Source organism: Papio anubis, chromosome 5 (genome assembly GCF_008728515.1).
Source record: "Papio anubis isolate 15944 chromosome 5, Panubis1.0, whole genome shotgun sequence".
NCBI lineage: Eukaryota > Metazoa > Chordata > Mammalia > Primates > Cercopithecidae > Papio > Papio anubis.
Window position 1 is genome coordinate 45,820,381 of NC_044980.1, and position 15,192 is coordinate 45,835,572.

The 15,192-nt window shown below is 44.2% G+C and overlaps 1 protein-coding gene across 2 annotated transcripts; it reads left to right on the forward strand.

Moving 5' to 3' along the window:
- Positions 1 to 2,558: 2,558 nt before the first annotated feature.
- On the forward strand, positions 2,559 to 14,761 carry ISL1 (ISL LIM homeobox 1). 2 transcript variants are annotated; one of them, XM_003899654.5, is made up of 6 exons: positions 2,559 to 3,779; positions 4,609 to 4,798; positions 7,559 to 7,818; positions 9,735 to 10,021; positions 11,311 to 11,478; positions 13,537 to 14,761. In XM_003899654.5, the coding sequence occupies exons 1-6, from the start codon at positions 3,752 to 3,754 to the stop codon at positions 13,651 to 13,653; spliced, it is 1,050 nt and encodes a 349-aa protein (XP_003899703.1). In that variant the 5' UTR covers positions 2,559 to 3,751; the 3' UTR covers positions 13,654 to 14,761. The 2 variants fall into 2 exon arrangements, with proteins under 2 accessions (XP_003899703.1, XP_009206656.1); XM_009208392.4 differs by lacking the exon at positions 13,537 to 14,761 and having other exon boundaries at positions 9,735 to 11,405.
- The last annotated feature ends 431 nt before the right edge of the window (positions 14,762 to 15,192 follow it).

The window sequence follows — 15,192 nt, forward strand, 5'->3', positions numbered from 1 at the left end:
AGGGATACATATGCATCTACTCAATATCCATTTTTAGAGGTAAATAAAATGTTCCTGTTTCACTTTGGCCCCCAAACTATATACGATTGTGGACATCAGAAAATATAAACCCTTCAGGTATATATATATTTTCATCTGAATACCTTACTCAGTGAAACTAGCAGTGTAACTGTTATTCTACTCTTTCAAACCTGATTCTGATGTGAGCTAAACATATAGCATCATCTCCCTGGGAACAAATTCCCAAATTTATACCTTCATTGGAAAGCTGATCAAAGCCCCTCTTCCCTTCCCAATCTTGGTTAAATGAGAAGGAATAAGCTGTCTGTTTGTGACTTCCCAAAGAACCAACTTAAAATTCATTTGTATGTGCCAGAAGTTATTGGGAGATCAATAAATGCTAAATGTGTAATTTTACCTTTCAATTGGAATTAAAACCTATTCAGATTTTTGAAGGTAGCTTGGGAGCATGATGTTTGTTCAGGAATCTGTATCTGACATTAAGTTTGATGTGGAATGTTTAAATTGTAATTAAAGCAGAGAAAGCAACAGTATACAAAAACACAGGTCTAGGAGCCCACCAGGAGGTTGAGTGTTAACAGCCACATTTTGGAAGTTGTATACGAGTGCACATGGGCAGATGCCACAGACGCCAGAGGAACTTACGTTTCAGTATCCCTTTTATATTGAAAGACACTGTCGGATATATTGAGGCAGCCTGGAGGTGATGGGGACTATACTTAATAACTACTCATACTCCTCTTTTTCTCAGTAAAGGAACTCAAACCAGAGATTCACACTATTGCCGTTTTCAAGGATATATTTTCGACCTAACAATATACAAAGGTCAAAACGAGTCCATTTTTGAGAGGACAGGGTCTAATCCTCCCTTTGAACACAAGAGGTCGCTCCTGTAATCAAGTATTAAGGAAAAATTGCTAATCAGTTTTATGTATTCTCTAGAAAACAAAATTTTACAGATATATTTGATGTACTAAATCCACATACAGCAATCAGCTGAGGAAATGAGAATAGTCCATGATCAATTTAGAACTTCAAGGTGAGGTAAAACTACAAAGCCTGCTATTCTAACTTGGATTTTAATATAAAATGTATCATGATACATGCACTGAACTTCAGAGCATGTCCATCATGGTGGGGGTCCCTCAAACGTCTCCTTTTAATGCGGGTATCTTCACAATGCGTCTTGCTTTTATCAGTTTAGGAACTTACTAAGAAAATACTTGTTTACAACAATGGTGCAGAATGAAAAGAAGAAAATGTTGTCTTCACCATTAAGGTGAAATTGCCTGTTACTAAAGGTTTCCCCCAAGCCACATGCCAGTTTTTCTACTTGGAATTGCTATCATCTGCAATAATTCTTTGTAATGCAATAGCTTATTGGTTTAGGGAGTTAAAATACCACACTATGTGTGGGAGGTGGGGGCTGGTTTGAAGGAAGATGGATAGTGAGGGTGCTTTGTGGATCTCAAATGTAAGTCATCAGGCTTCTGGTAGCTTCTGGTGTTTAATTCCATCTTATAAACGTGGCATGATAGAATATGACTGGGTAAAACTCTCCATTTTCTGGCATTGTGGTGGTTATCTTTTTTTTATTAGGGTCAACATGTTTATCTATATGGGAAACACGCCCGAATACTGGGAAGATTTGCTTCGTGTTGAGATTATCAGCATCAGCTTTGCAAAAACAGCTTGACAAAAGGCTCCATACATTTAATACCAGAGACTAGAAACAGACACACACACACACAACTGGTAAACTTATCAGCCTAGGTCTATTCAACTTTCACTTTCATACACGCGCTACAAAATAACCTATAATAAAAATGGAAGGGAAGAGAGATCCAATTTGAAATCCTCCTTGAGAAAAAGCAAAACAAATCAAAACGAGTTCCTGGGGAAGAAAGCCTCAGTTAGGTCAAGAGGAAACTTTTGCATCTTAAATTCCCTTTCTGTTTTGGAGAGGCATTACCCGTTCAAGCTCAGCCAATGCGACCGGCCAGGACTTACAGCTCTTATCAAGGGTTAGATTTTGCGAAAGATACAAAGAAAGGAGTTTCCTAACACACCGGGTCTTCTCACGGCAACAAGACACCGAAATTAAGCCTACTATGGTTTGTGTCTGTAGGCCTTTTTAGATAAAACTGGCAGTCCCATTAGATAAGAAATGGCTTTTTAGAAGCTTTGGGGGAAGCGCGGGGGTTCTTCGTGGCCTTCCTGTGACTTTGTCTTTGGCAGACTGTAAGAGATGATGGGAACACGTAAGAATGATTGAAAAAGGTTACCGGCGAGTTGCACCCAACAATCTTCTCTCTCCAAGTAGTTTCCTGAGAGAAAATTATTATATATCAACGCCTAGGGACGTGAAATAGATCTTCCACTGTTCTGTAATAAATCCCTCCCTACTCGCGCCCTTACACTAATGCATTGTTTAAAAATCTCCAGTCATGGAGACTTGTCCTTATAATTATCAAAACACCACAGCTAGCTGCACAAGTTTGCTTAAAAACAAAGGGCAGGAGACCAGCAGAGAGAGGAATTGGACAGTATATAAAAACCTTACAAACTTTAGACTACTGAAAGATCATTTCGCTCTTTGGCTTAGGGTTAGTGAACTTCAATTCTAGAGTTTAAACTGAAAAGCAGACCTCGCGGGTCTGAAAGACAAAAAGTCCGCGGAGTCAACTTCATTTTACCCGTGCGTTCCAACCTGATTGTCCGCAACAGCAAGAAGCGCTTTTCCTCCCACCCCACGTTTTTAGATATCTGAGGTCGGGGAAGACGGAGTTACGGTGTAGCAGTCACGAAACAGTTCCTCTGGGTTTAATCATCCTATTTCCAATTCTTCTTCCCCTAGCGCGCCGAGCGCAGCCCGTTCTGGAGGGAACTCCCCCTCCCAAGCAGCCAAGGCGGGCTAGGCCCCGGGGATGTGCGCCACGGCGTGGGACCAAACCAAGATAAGCGCCCTGCTCCAAGTTCCCCCCGTTTCCTAGAGCCCGGGAGGGACCTCGTCAACAGGTAGACCTACCCACCAGCCACTCGCCACGAGCGGCAGAAAGTGAGCCCCGCGCGCAACGCTGCCATTCGGACTGCGGGGACCCCAGGAGCGGAGGGCGGAGGAGTAGCGCGACAGGAGGCGAGGGCGCAGACGGCACGGCCGGGAAGGAACGCGGGAGGGGGCAGAAGGAAGAGGAGGTGAAGGAGAGGGAGGCCAGAGCCAGAACAGCCCGGCAGCCCGAGCATCGGGGGAGAACGGGCTGAGCCCGGAGCAAGTTGCCTCGGGAGCCCTAATCCTCTCCCGCGAGCTCGCCGAGCGGTCAGTGGCGCACAGCGGCTGCGAGACTGAAATATGATAATCAGAACAGCTGCGCCGGGCGCCCTGCAGCCAATGGGCGCGGCGCTCGCCTGACGTCCCCGCGCGCTGCGTCAGACCAATGGCGATGGAGCTGAGTTGGAGCAGAGAAGTTTGAGTAAGAGATAAGGAAGAGAGGTGCCCGAGCCGCGCCGAGTCCGCCGCCGCCGCAGCGCCTCCGCTCCACCAACTCCGTCGGCTTAAATTGGACTCCCAGATCCGCGAGGGCGCTGCGCAGCCGAGCAGCGGCTCTTTCAGCTTTGGCAACCCCAGGGGCCACTATTTCCCACTTAGCCACAGCTCCAGCATCCTCTCTGTGGGCTGTTCACCAACTGTACAACCACCATTTCACTGTGGACATTACTCCCTCTTACAGATATGGGAGACATGGGAGATCCACCAAAAAGTAAGAGGCTATTTTACGTTGTGGGGCTCGGTGTGCTGTTCTTGTGCGGGGTTCTCTCTCAGGCACCGGCTGAGGTGCCAAGGGCTCTTTGGAGTTGGAGTCATTGCCTGGAGAAAGAGAAAAGGTGGCTTTTTCTTGTTGCCGCCGCGCCTGCATGCTTACTGTCGGTTCTTATCTTCGGGAAACTGATCGTACCTTGTGTTTGAATTCGCCTGTGTACCCTCCAAAACCCTAGCTTTTTGGTGCTAAGCGGTGATTTCCTCCTGGGGAATCCTGAGCTCTCCGAGAAGGTTATTATGTTGCAAAGGTTTGCCTGCACAGTCAATACCCAGAGATGTGAATTAGCATTAGACTTGCAAAAGAGTGACAACTGTATTTATGCCTGCTCTTGCTAACAATATCCAGTCCTATGTGCTATTTAAGAGCGTGCTTCATGGAAAATATAGACATCCCTGCATTCACTTAACGCTTCTAGTCAAAACCTTTTCTTTGACTTGACTTATCCATAATCTTTCCCAATGATTATAGCAAAGAGGAAGGAGGGGGATAAAAAGAAATACAAAATGAGCGGGTTTGATTGCGTGCTAGGCGTACAAATGTAGACTATTCCAATCTGCATTTTACATATATTCCACCTCCTTTAAAAATGAGTTAAGGTTTTGATGGCACACTTCAATTACCATCCCAAAGTGCAATACTCTAAAAAAAAAAAAAAAAAAAAAAACCTCACAGAGTACGCCCTATAAGAGAACAGAGAACGACACTAAAAGTGTGTTTATCTCTGTAGGAAGTAAACGCTTAGTCAATCATGTATTTATTTTCATTTCAGAAAAACGTCTGATTTCCCTATGTGTTGGTTGCGGCAATCAGATTCACGATCAGTATATTCTGAGGGTTTCTCCGGATTTGGAATGGCATGCGGCATGTTTGAAATGTGCGGAGTGTAATCAGTATTTGGACGAGAGCTGTACATGCTTTGTTAGGGATGGGAAAACCTACTGTAAAAGAGATTATATCAGGTATGGCATTTACACTCCTTCCTTAATTTTGTGAGATTTCCCTTACTCTCCCCACTCTTTATGTATTATTTGGTGTGGCTTTGTCTTTTTGTGAAGTTTGCCTCTGTGGAGTCATGCAAGCCAAAGTTACCCTGTACATGTGTTACAAAAATCAAGCTATGCTGTTCATTTGATTTTTTAGTGGAGAAAAACAAAAACCCTTAACAGTGGTATTCATAATTCTGGGGTATTGAGGCTTGTTTAATTACTCTTGGAATTTATGATGCACAAATTATTTTCCTCTTTCACTCTCCCCCTTACAAAACAAAATTTTTAAAAGATGGAGAAGTTTGGGTCTTTAACTTTAAAATAGGGTCGACTTTTATTGTATAGTGCAGTGTTCTGTTTGTTTTAGTCCTTTTTAAAATTAGTAACTTACAAATTTTTTTGGTGACATCAATGCAATAGGTGAAATAAAAGTTTGACCGAAGCATATTTACAAATGTACTTTGAAAGAGCGAGTACAGGTATTGCTCCTTTTATTTTTTGGGTAAGACTTCCTTCTGAGAAAAATTTAAAACCAACCTAAATATTCCTTGCAGAAAACACCGGAAACTTAATCTTTTTAAATATTAACCCTTTGGTGACATCTAACTGTCTCTTCTTTCTTATCTTATCTGAGCTGATGAATTAGAGCAGATCAAATTGCCCATCATCTGTCTACGAACAATTGGTATATTTAGATAATTGAACAGCTTCCTTTCTCACATTAAAATCTGGTAACTGATAAAATGAGCGAATTGTCCAAATTGACAAGACTGAAACCACATAGGAACTTTCTGAGTTTGGTTTTGTTGTTTTGGAGAGGTTTTTTTTTTTTCCCCCTCCAATTTATTCTGCATCAGGCTTTGCTAATCTCAAGTTTTCTCTGACTTGTGTGTATATATCAGAAACTTTGTTTTTTGCCTTAGAAAGCCAGTAGTCTCCAAAGAAAATTGTATGTGTTTTATTAACAAACAGAAGAGATATCACCATCATTATTATGTTAAATAGCAAAATATCACTTTTTAAATGTCTGGTGGCTATTAACAAGTAATTAATTAGCTTTTGTAAGGCAAATGGTTTCTGAAGCTTGAGAGCTTTTATTAAAGTTTAATTAAGATTTAATATACAGTCACAGTTTGCTCCTGCTCACTTAGTATCCAGCATTTTTTTCTTCTTTTTTATAAATCATGACACGGAGAGGATAATCTTGGTAGATAAAATTAACCTGGTTGGGGGAGGTTAATACTTTAGAGAGGGAGTGAAAGGAAGTAAGGGAAGTCGGGGTACAGGAAGGGGGAGGGATTTTCTAAATTGTGTGGTCACCGCCAAAGTCAAGTCTTCACCCTATGAAATGGAAGATCTCACATTGAGTAGGCGGAGGGAGGAAAAACTTTTGAATCCACCTTCTAACCTCTGACAAATGAGCGTTTTCATGGTTTACTAGATTGGTGTGTAAACGCAAGATTCTAGAGAAGGAGAGTCCACTTCAGGAGTATCTTTACTCCTGTGGAAATAGTATTTTGCTCAATTGCACACAGGTTTGCATGTGCCTACTTCTGGATATACACATTTGTAGAAGGACCTAATCATTTTTACCTTCTCTCCACTCTCTCTCAACTCTCTCTCTCTCTCTGTCTCTCTGTGTGTGTGTGTGTGTGTGTGTGTGTGTAATCTTGTAGTTGTAAAAGCAGAACAGACTGAACAGTTAGATTTCCACATCTCTCGTTGGAGAAGCAGTATGCGTCCTCCTGTTATGTGGATCTTGTCCTCTCTCTTCCATTCTTTCTGTTTGTAGGAATGCCCCAGGTTCTGTTATTCCTGAAAGGTGGAGAAGGGGCCAGGGAAGTGCAGCCTAGATGGAACCTATAAAGATTGTCCCTTGGTAAGGAAAGGCCAGCAGTGAGAAAGACCTGAGAAGTGGGTCTTTGCATTTTTTCAGTCTGGTCATGGTTTTCAAGAAAATTGAAATAGAGGTAGATGATTCAACAACTTGAAAAAGATTGAGGGAACAGACACAGATTTTTTAAAAAATAATAATAATACAAGGAAGAATGAAGAGGACATGTTCTGTTAACATTGCTTACTGAAGAAAGTCTATAGTTGGAGAAAGACTGGAAAGTACTTGTGCAAAAGGAGATGTGGAAATGCTCAGAGGTTTCATTTTGTTATTCTGCTTGTTTATTTGTGAATGTTTGCAAACCTAGTGGGGTGACAATCCCCTTCTCCTACCTCCTTTTTCTTGGAAGGAGGACTTTGTGTTGCAGTTTTAGACATTTCTAGCAGCAGAATTTGGGGGATAGGGAAGTGAAAGTGTGGCTGTCGGTGGCCACCAGAGTCTTTCTGGCTTCCTTCCTGCCGAGATCTGCAAGATCAACCTGGGACTGATGGCTAGAGCAGCAGCCCGAGTCTGGAATCCAATACATTTTCCGTGGTACAGGCTAGGTGTTTTGAACTAAGAGTTACCGCCTAAGACAGAGGTTCATCGGAAAGGAAAGGGGAGTAAAAGGGAGGAGGGAGGAAGGGGAAAAGAGAGATGGGGGAAGGAAGAGAGACAGGGAGGGAGAGAGCAGGGTTTCATTTCTGTCCTTCTGTTCCCAACTTCTGTTTGGAAATGTTGTTTACTTGGGGCGTCTTACCCGGGATCTTGGGCCAGGGAAGTGCCCGCCTGAAGTGACCCCCTCTTCCTGTGCTTCTCTCCCCGCTCTGGGCCTCCCCGCCCCACCCCGCCCTGCACAGGTTGTACGGGATCAAATGCGCCAAGTGCAGCATCGGCTTCAGCAAGAACGACTTCGTGATGCGTGCCCGCTCCAAGGTGTATCACATCGAGTGTTTCCGCTGTGTGGCCTGCAGCCGCCAGCTCATCCCTGGGGACGAATTTGCGCTTCGGGAGGACGGTCTCTTCTGCCGAGCAGACCACGATGTGGTGGAGAGAGCCAGTCTGGGCGCTGGCGACCCGCTTAGTCCCCTGCATCCAGCGCGGCCACTGCAAATGGCAGGTACTCCTCTGCCCGGCTCGGGTAGGGAGGCGCCAGGTTAAGCCAGCCTGTGTGCCGGCGGCCAACAACAACCATGGTAGCTACAGGAGTGGTGGTAGTGTTTGCCTGCAGTTAAATGAAGTGTTTTGTATGCAATTTGCTTGCGCTGTGCTCTGCTCCTTTGCAGCAAGGTTCAGTGCACTCACTGTCTCCCTTGATTCCCCGAGCACACCTACACCGTCTGTGTGTCTATATGGTTACACATAAATGTACACCACTTGTGTACACGTGTATACACACGTCCAAACATTACTTCCAGTTCGCTTTGGTCTCCAAACCTTGGCTTGCTGAAAACGGGCTTCAGCTCTCAGCCAGGTATTCTCCTGCTGCCTAATTAAAGGGGCGGAGCCCCGGGTCCCTGGAGCTTCATCCTTTAACCCAATGAAGGAAGCTTAGGTGGCCTGAAGTCATTTAGTCTCCCAAATCCTTTTTCCTTGTGAGTTGCTTCACGGTCGAAAAATTTTTTAAATTTTTTATCTTTTTGTGAGATACCAAGACTGAAAAGATATAATTTTAAAAACTGCAGGCCATTGCACAGAGCTATAATTTAAAACTGTCAACAAGCTAATCTGCAGTAATTGCCTTTTAAAGGGAGCCTGTTTCTTTAAATCATTCTATATGATTTGGTGAGAATTTCATCTTCAGGCCCATGGTTGTAGCTCTAAATTGACCCCATAGGTGTTGGCCTGACACTAGGGGGTTGTAGAAGGTGCAGGATGTGTATCATATAGATAAGAGGACTCATTCCCAAGGAAGAGGAGTGGAAACCCGGTAAGGTTGGTCAGGACCAAAGTCGTGGGTAAGAAGGTGGACAGTGTTTCCAAACCTGACTTTCTGTCATGAGTAGATCGACTCCTTTGCAGTTTTAAAGTATAAATTCCCACTAAACACTGAAGGTGAGGAAACTATAGCGCTCCCTTGCCCTTCTGCCTTCTGGCAGCTCTAAGAATTCTGTTCAGGGGGATTTGTGACTAGTGTGCACCGGGGCAAGGCCAGGGGTGGTGCTCCTGTTCAGTGGAGCCTGCACTCTGCTTGCCGGGAAACGCAGAGGAAGCTAAAATACCGGGAGGGAGGCGGAGGACATATCCCAGCCACCGTTTATCTAGAGCCTAGGCAGCTCAACAGAGTTTCCGTTTTCTACTGCTTGGAGTCTGCCCATCTCAGGAACATCCATGTATTACTTTAGATTTAATACGAAGGAAGAGCAAGGATTGGAGATATGGCAGAAATAGCGAAAGTCTTCAGCCCCTTGACATGATTGTCCTCTCGGACTGAAGTTCAAGGTGTGCTGGCAGAGTTCTCAGCCTTCCCCTTGCAGAAATCCCTGCTCCTGTAGTATTTATGGCTGTCACTGAAGTGCTCTGCGTTCTTCCATGTGCCCTCTGTGGCCTTGGCCCAAGAGAAAATTCTGAGCCTGGAGAGGGTGGTAATCAATGTAACTGGGACCCAGTCTGGGCACAAGGAAACGTGAGAAAGGAGGAGAAACAGTGCTGAAAAATGCCATGCCTGCTGCGAACAGGGGGACAGATTTTAAACCTGCTTCCCTTGGCTAACACTTTGTTGACACGAGGAGGGGCGGGTGCTGCATTCCGGCCCGGGATTACTCAGCATTGACCTCTGCAGATTAGAGAGGAAGATTTTATTCTCCCTTTCACCCTCTTCGCCCCACCTCTGCCGCCCCCTGCTTTGTGTGCCGAGGCTGCAAACACTAGCCATTGTCCTGGAGTGTCTCAGGCGGGCGAGCAAGCGAGCGGGCGGGCGGGCGGGCGGGCGGGCAGGCAGGCAGGCGAGCGAGCTAGCGCAGGCGGGCAGGCAAGCGAGGGCGGGCGGGCGAGCGAGCGGCCAGCCCAGCGCTCATGGCGCTCCTTGCCCCGCAGCGGAGCCCATCTCCGCCAGGCAGCCTGCCCTGCGGCCCCATGTCCACAAGCAGCCGGAGAAGACCACCCGCGTGCGGACTGTGCTGAACGAGAAGCAGCTGCACACCTTGCGGACCTGCTATGCCGCAAACCCGCGGCCCGATGCGCTCATGAAGGAGCAACTGGTAGAGATGACGGGCCTCAGTCCCCGTGTGATCCGGGTCTGGTTTCAAAACAAGCGGTGCAAGGACAAGAAGCGAAGCATCATGATGAAGCAACTCCAGCAGCAGCAGCCCAATGACAAAACTGTGAGTGGCTCTGGGGCCAGGCAGGGAATGCGAGGGGGAAGTAGATGCGGCGTGCGAGGTGCGTTCCTGGTGCCCAGTCTGGCCGGCGCGCGGTTTTCGATCCTGCTCCTGGGCAGGAGTTTGTCCGGGACTGCCCCTCATCCCCACCCCCACCCATTCTTGGGGGAGAGGTTACCCGGCTCCGAGTGGGGAAGCTTGGAGGCTCTGTACGCCAGGGGAGCGGCAGCCAGGTCCCAACCTTGTGGGTGGGCTCATGCCCTTCCTCGTCGCCTGTACCTGCGAACCGGAGAAACGCCGTCCTCCCCTCCGAGGGCGGGCGGCAACGAGGTTTGGCCCGGGTTTTGCCAACCTTCAGATCGTCAGTTCCTCACGTACAGTAGAAGAGGGAGGGATACTAACACCTTGGGTTCCTACCTACATCCAGGGATTCCGTGGGCAGGTTGCCCTGTGAGCCCCCAGGGCGCACTGTACTTTTGAGTAAGGTACAGTGCGCCTTCAAGCTGAGGAGTTCCCCCAAGGTGACCCGCATGCCCAGAGCACCCTCTGCTCCAGGTGAAGCCCAGGCCTCCACAGAGACTCGCACCAGTATCCACTGTTATCTTGGGCCCACGGAAGCACCCACTCTGCAGGCTTCCTGGTGAAGTTAAGCTAGAGTTTCTTTTCTTTCTTTCTTTTTTTTTCTTTTACTGCTTTGGCCCTATTTTTAAATGCCATAAAACCTGCTGTCATTAAACTTGGCAGGCTGGCCAAGACTGGGCCAGGGCACTTTCTGAGTTGGTTAGTGCATAATAGCACAATAGGAACCAGATCCAAATGCTTTGGGGGCGATGGAGTCGGGGGCTGGCTCTTCCTTGAGGAGAACTACTTGGAAAAAATCTGCGGCTTACTGAAACTGCCCAGAAAACCACCCTGTCTAGAGGCAGAAGGGAGACCCTGCTTACCTCAGCTTTCTAGTTCTGGGAAGCTATGGCCTGAGAAGGCAGAGGGGAGGAATTGGGCTGAGCTGTGAAGGTAGGGGGAAGAAGAAAGTTAAAGTAGAATTTGGTTTAATAAGGTCCATGCAGACCTAATAGTCCAGCCCACAGAGGCAGAAACACAAAACAGAATAAAACAAAACTGAACTCTAGCTAATATCCATAGGTACAGCAGATTAACTGAGTCAATAAAGGCCACTATATAGATAAGATAATACCAGGGTATATTTGCTTAGCCTGTGCAGACAACGGAGGGAGGGAATTTGCTCATTAACATGTTGGGATTGGTGGGGGGGGGGGGGCGCCTATTCACAGAATATCCAGGGGATGACAGGAACTCCCATGGTGGCTGCCAGTCCAGAGAGACACGACGGTGGCTTACAGGCTAACCCAGTGGAGGTACAAAGTTACCAGCCACCTTGGAAAGTACTGAGCGACTTCGCCTTGCAGAGTGACATAGATCAGCCTGCTTTTCAGCAACTGGTAAGTGTCAGCTCCCAGATGGAAGAGGCTGAATTCCCAACAGGGGACTCTGGTTTAACTGTCACACACTGAAAGATTCAGTGGGGAGGGTGCCTTCTTGGGCTCAGGGTTGGGGAGAAACCAAGGAGATGGGTAATGAAGAGAAGGGAGACAAATGCAAGGAAAACAAACCTCTTATGCATCTTTTTTTTTTTTTTATGAGACTGCATAATTTGACCATATAGGTTGAATTTTCTATCAATCAGGACTTCTTTGAAGGATTAATTTCAAGGTACCTAACTCTAGGTAGCATGTGCCAGAAGATGTACAGTGTTGGAGAATCATACATCTTAGAATTTTAGAGTTGTCCAGGACTTCAGGAAATCATCTTGGCATTTCAATCAGCAATTAGTAAGTTTATCCTTCCTGAGCATCTAGAGAATGGGATATATAAGGACCCAAATCAAGGTGATTGTAGTTCATAATCAATGCTGTAATACATAATCAGTGTCGTTATCAATAAACAGCAGCCACATGTCTGGGTGCAGTTTTCAAATATATCAATAAAGATTATTCAAATAGATCAATACTTTTTGTTACGGTATCCGTTGCTGGGAATGTCTTAATCTAAAATGTAGAATCATTTAAACGTTTTCAAGTGTATGAGTTCAAATGTCATAGAGACACACACCTTGTACCATGTATAGCAAAAGGGACATGAGCTCTACCAATCAGAAGTAAAGTGTTTAATCTGTGAAAACCTTAACATGTTTTCCACATCCAGTGAAGAGAAAATTAATTCACTTTTTGCCTACAAAAGGCGTAAAGAGTCAAGATGAATAAGAACAATAAATATATATCCTTCGTAATATGCTGTATTTATATATATATGATTTTTTTTCTTGAAGAGTAATCAGCCTTATAGAATCTTGTTTCATAAAATGTAAAGATGTATCCCGAAACCTTGTTCCCTTTTTTGGAAATGAACCTTTAGTTGAGGTTAGCTTTTTACCCTCATATTTACCTGAAGGGTATTTGCTTTCTCAATGTCAACAGTTAGGTAATTGGCCAGAGGCAAGTGGTTAAAAGGGCTTGGCCCCAGGCTGGTGTTTGCAAATGCTAAGTGGGTACAGAGGCTAGAAGTCCCTTAATCTCATATTGGAAAAATTTACTGTAGAAAGAAATGTAGGCTCTGGAACTAGGAAAAAAAATTATTTTAAGGCCATTAATCTGTTGAGTTATTTGAACGAAACCTGAATCACAGAAGGAAGCTAAGGGGAGGGTTCAGGGCAGCCAAATGTTTGCACTTTCTGAAACGTTAGTGTCAGATGAGAGCTGTGGAAGGGAAGCTGAGGCAGGGGTGTGCATGGTTAGAGAAGGTTTACAACAGCAGTACAATGTGTTTATGGTTAAAGAAGGAGTCAGATATTTAAGAAGGAGTCAGATATTAGGGTTAAAAGAAGGAATCAGAATGGGATGATGTCATAATATATGGGTCTCATTTTGGAAGGAAGAGCCTGATGTAAAGAGAGAGAGAGAGAGAAAGGCCAAAAGGCAGGAGGACCAACAAGGAAGAATGCCCAAGCTATGAGCCTGCTGAGGAGTTAATCTTTGTTCTGTGGAGCCTTCTCTCAATCTCCCGTCAAAGGATCTGAGCCTGTTAACGGATTTTTCAACTGAAGAAGAGAGTCTTTGATGCCTAGAGACTGAGAGCTCGCCTACTCCCAGGGCAACATGTAGCCAGCAGGATAATTTTACCTTGAGCATGCATAGTAGAGTTGTGATGCCATTTTACAGTGGGAAACACATTTGTTCTTAAATAATTTAATGTAACATAATGTTGGAATTTCAGTTTCAGTTAAAACAGAGATCTTTTGGAAGATGGGAAAGCGAGAGGATTTCTTCTCAAGTTTTTCTCCTCTAGGCTTTCTCTAAGCTTATTAAAATTCAGTTATCTATGTGGGTATCTTTATATATCTATCTACACAAACATTTCTACATACACAATATGATGAGTTTATAATCTTTTTATGAATACTATTCCAGTGTCCTTTATTTATTTCTCAACCTTCTATGCAGGTCAATTTTTCAGAAGGAGGACCGGGCTCTAATTCCACTGGCAGTGAAGTAGCATCAATGTCCTCTCAACTTCCAGATACACCTAACAGCATGGTAGCCAGTCCTATTGAGGCATGAGGAACATTCATTCTGTATTTTTTTTTCCCTGTTGGAGAAAGTGGGAAATTATAATGTTGAACTCTGAAATGAAAGTATTTAACAACCCAGTCAATGAAAACTGAATCAAGAAATGAATGCTCCATGAAATGCACGAAGTCTGTTTTAATGACAAGGTGATATGGTAGCAACACTGTGAAGACAATCATGGGATTTTACTAGAATTGAACAACAAACAAAACGCAAAACCCAGTATATGCTATTCAATGATCTTAGAAGTACTGAGAAAAATAAAAAGACGTTTTTAAAACGTAAAGGATTTATATTCAAGGATCTCAAAAAAAGCATTTTCATTTCACTGCACATCTAGAGAAAAACAAAAATAGAAAATTTTCTAGTCCATCCTAATCTGAATGGTGCTGTCATTGCCTTGCCAAACAGGAGCTCCAGCAAAAGCGCAGGAAGAGAGACTGGCCTCCTTGGCTGAAAGAGTCCTTTCAGAAAGGTGGAGCTGCATTGGTTTGCGATGTTTTAAGTTGACTTTAACAAGGGGTTAGTTGAAATCCTGGGTCTCTTGGCCTATCCTGTAGCTGGTTTATTTTTTACTTTGCCCCCTCCCCCCTTTTTTTGAGATCCATCCTTTATCAAGAAGTCTGAAGCGACTTTAAAGGTTTTTGAATTCAGATTTAAAAACCAACTTATAAAGCATTGCAACAAGGTTACCTCTATTTTGCCACAAGCGTCTCGGGATTGTGTTTGACTTGTGTCTGTCCAAGAACTTTTCCCCCAAAGATGTGTATAGTTATTGGTTTAAATGACTGTTTTTTCTCTCTATGGAAATAAAAAGGAAAAAAAGGAAAATTTTTTTGTTTGCTCTTGCATTGCAAAAATTATAAAGTAATTTATTATTTATTGTCGGAAGACTTGCCACTTTTCATGTCATTTGACATTTTTTGTTTGCTGAAGTTAAAAAAAAGATAAAGGTTGTATGGTGGTCTTTGAATTATATGTCTAATTCTGTGTGTTTTGTCTTTTTCTTAAATATTATGTGAAATCAAAGCGCCATATGTAGAATTATATCTTCAGGACTATTTCACTAATAAACATTTGGCATAGATAAATAAATAAACACAGTGATCCAGGGTCCCTCTTTTATGTTTACAAACAAGCTATTCAAATGTCTGAAAGTAAGGATTGCATGTGAATTGGAGTAAACTGACACACAATTGGAGTGATGTTGTATTGCAAATAGTTAAGGTTGAGTTTGCAAGTTTGGGTTTCAATAGTTGGATCAAAGTTGGTTGGAAACCCCTTAGCTCTCAGCTATGATAATGCTACTGGTTTTGTGAAAATGAGATGCTGTTCTCTGTCCTGACCCCTCTTTCCTTCCCCCAATCTCTTCCTTGCCGTACCCCACCCATCCACCTACCCCAAATAGGAAAATGGTCTTCTTTAAAATGGCTTTTGATTCAGAGTCACTGTTTTATTTTTTTAGAATAAGTGATTTATACCAAAGGCTCCTGCTTGGGATTGTTGAAATGACCTGTATGTCAAATATAT

Bases quoted from the DNA above. Each gene is read 5' to 3' on its own strand.
- ISL1 (XM_009208392.4), top strand. From the start codon at position 3,752: ATGGGAGACATGGGAGATCCACCAAAAA. The intron at 3,780-4,608 runs GTAAGAGGCTAT...TTTTCATTTCAG, and splicing joins CATGGGAGATCCACCAAAAA to AAAAACGTCTGATTTCCCTA. The intron at 4,799-7,558 runs GTATGGCATTTA...CGCCCTGCACAG, and splicing joins TGTAAAAGAGATTATATCAG to GTTGTACGGGATCAAATGCG.